The 2605-nt window shown below is 42.3% G+C and overlaps 1 protein-coding gene across 1 annotated transcript; it reads left to right on the forward strand.

Moving 5' to 3' along the window:
- The first annotated feature begins 1028 nt into the window (after positions 1-1028).
- Positions 1029-1499, forward strand: LOC118432172 (kiSS-1 receptor-like). The gene has a single exon (XM_035843702.1). The coding sequence runs from the start codon at positions 1029-1031 to the stop codon at positions 1497-1499; it is 471 nt and encodes a 156-aa protein (XP_035699595.1).
- Positions 1500-2605: the final 1106 nt, after the last annotated feature.

Here is a 2605-nt window from a genome sequence, read left to right on the forward strand (position 1 = left end):
CGGATACTCCGAAAAACAAAGCTGCATCTGCTGAAGCCGTCTCACACGTGTCATATAGTTCTGTCCCTGTGAGACTTAGTGCTCCAGTAGACGAGAGGGTGGAGAAGGAAATGCACACCCCTCCTTCACCATCAAAAGTCACGTGCAGACAAAATGTCTGTCTGCCTCCTTATCTGTCAAATCGACAGGGGAATCCCAAATATGGAATATTAATGAGCTACGGTGAAAATGATTGGTCGACGTCATCTTGCACAATGCGTCACATACACCCATTTGTGTCACATGCACACATACACCAAAACACACATACGCACATACGTTCACGCATGCAAACACGTGCTGTATAATGCACATGCACACACACACACACACACATGTACAGAGAGAGAAGTATACGCGCAGACATACAAACACACACACGGGAGCGACTGTCATTAAAATGTAGAAGAGAATTCGAAGTTTTGTTTTATTGTTTTTCTTTAAAATATTGGAAAGCAACATAGAATCTTATGTCCTCAATCTTGTTTCAAAACGGTCCTTTATATTTTCATAAATACGGTGCTTATCTCAGCTGTCTGTCTTTCTGTCCAAACTTCTAGGGACCCAAATACACGTAGTGGCAACGCCATTTCCTACTACAGCTCTGTCCGCCAATGAAATATTGTGCTTCAATACGAGACAGTGTAAAGTGTGTGTCATGCATAAATTCTAAACACGTTTCAATGAAGTATAGCCATGACTATTCAGCTTGCTGGTAGAAATCAATTTGTAATGCTTGTAAACAAGTCTGGTGGTGATGCCGTCATGTCGATTTCCGGCGAATGGCTTCCTAATCACTTAAATCCCAGTCACTTAAAGTTTGACGTATTAACTGAGAGTATTAAACTAATGCGTAAAAAAACGTCGTCTGCCGTCGTACACAAAACGTGCGCCTCCCTACTCAGTCATGTGATCAAGTCCACTACTATAATATCGAGCGAACCGGTAAAAGAATTGCGCAGTAGACGAGAAGTAACGTCTCATCAAGAATGACTCTAGAACTTCGAGAAGGTACCGTAGCGCTATCCCCAACGGCTTCGGGTGGAACAGAACTTCCTCCCGAGAGCATCACCAACGAGTCCTGGTGGCAAACAGGTAACGATACGGTGGCTAAGGAGCCGTACGTTGGTGCTTACGAGATCTTGGGGATGTTATGGATCTCCGTACCAACCATCCTTACGTACGGTATCACGTTTGTGGTAGGGACGTTAGGGAACGCGCTGGTGTTATTCTGCACCGTTCGATACAAGCGACTACGGGCGGCCACAACCTACTACCTGGCCAGTCTGGCTGCGGCAGACTTGATCATCTGCTTCGCCTGTGTGCCGATCCGAACGGCAGAGTACTTCCTGCCGCAGTGGGAGCTGGGGCTCTTCATGTGTAAGGCCATCGCCTATGTGCAGATGTCGTCTGTTGTCTGCTCCGTCTTGACGCTAACCGCCATCTCAATAGAGAGGTAAAAAAGTCTATCACTTTCTAGTAATGAATGAATGAATGAATAAATTTATTGCACAACAATCGCACAATGTACAATGTATGACAACCAATATCAGGTAATAGCATTATAGACAAATAGTATAGGCTACATACAGAACAACAAAATATTATCGATAAAAGTACACTTATGTATGAGTAATCTTGTCTAGGATTTGGAAATGTGTGAGGAACTGTGAATGTGTTTTTTTTTCATGTAGATGCATGTCTTTTAATTGTTCTAACAGTTCATTCTAGTAACGCTACAGAAGAGTGGATGTAATTCGAAACGCCTGAAACATCTTGTTGATGTATTTTACCTTATGATAAGGGTAAAATGTTATGCATCAAGAAGGTCGTGAGTTCAATCCCCGACCGAGTTATGCCAAAATAGTACATGCTGCATTCCGTTCTTAGCTTTTGGCATACGGAAACAAGTTTAGTAGTCTGACATACAGTTAGGTATGGCGGATAGTTCAATGTAATATAACCAGCTGCTGCCATGCCGCGTGCCTGCGAAGCTGGTGTGGTACTCCAAAGGGCGGTTATACCGGCTATATAGATACAGATACAGATACAGAAGCTGGTGTGTTACGCCAAAGAGCGGTTATAACGGCTATATAAATTTAGATACAGAAGCTGGTGTGTTACGCCAAAGGGCTATTATGCTAGCTACATAGATACAGATGCAGATAAACACCATTACCAGTGAACTAGCCTAAATATCTAGTAATTGGACAAAGTTGTGAGGCCCAAAAGCCAATGAAATGGAGATGGGCACTGCCCTATACGGCATAACTTAAATTATTTGTGTTGTATTAAGGACTACCTTAAAACATGTCACATGCTGTTGGCAGGTAGGTATAGGAAGACTATTTAATGTTTTGTGCCACTGACATTGATATTTTGCCGTAGCAAAACACAACTTGTTGGTGTAAAAATGCTTCGAACCTCCCAAATAGATACAAGTAATAACTGTTGGACCGTCGGTATATCATGTATATTTTCAATTAGTTACATACCTAAATTTGCATTATTGCACCAATTTATCATCTGAATAACGACAAATCGATACCGGTGCAATAACGGCTCA

The sequence above is a fragment of the Branchiostoma floridae genome, chromosome 15 (assembly GCF_000003815.2).
Source record: "Branchiostoma floridae strain S238N-H82 chromosome 15, Bfl_VNyyK, whole genome shotgun sequence".
NCBI classification, from domain to species: domain Eukaryota; kingdom Metazoa; phylum Chordata; class Leptocardii; order Amphioxiformes; family Branchiostomatidae; genus Branchiostoma; species Branchiostoma floridae.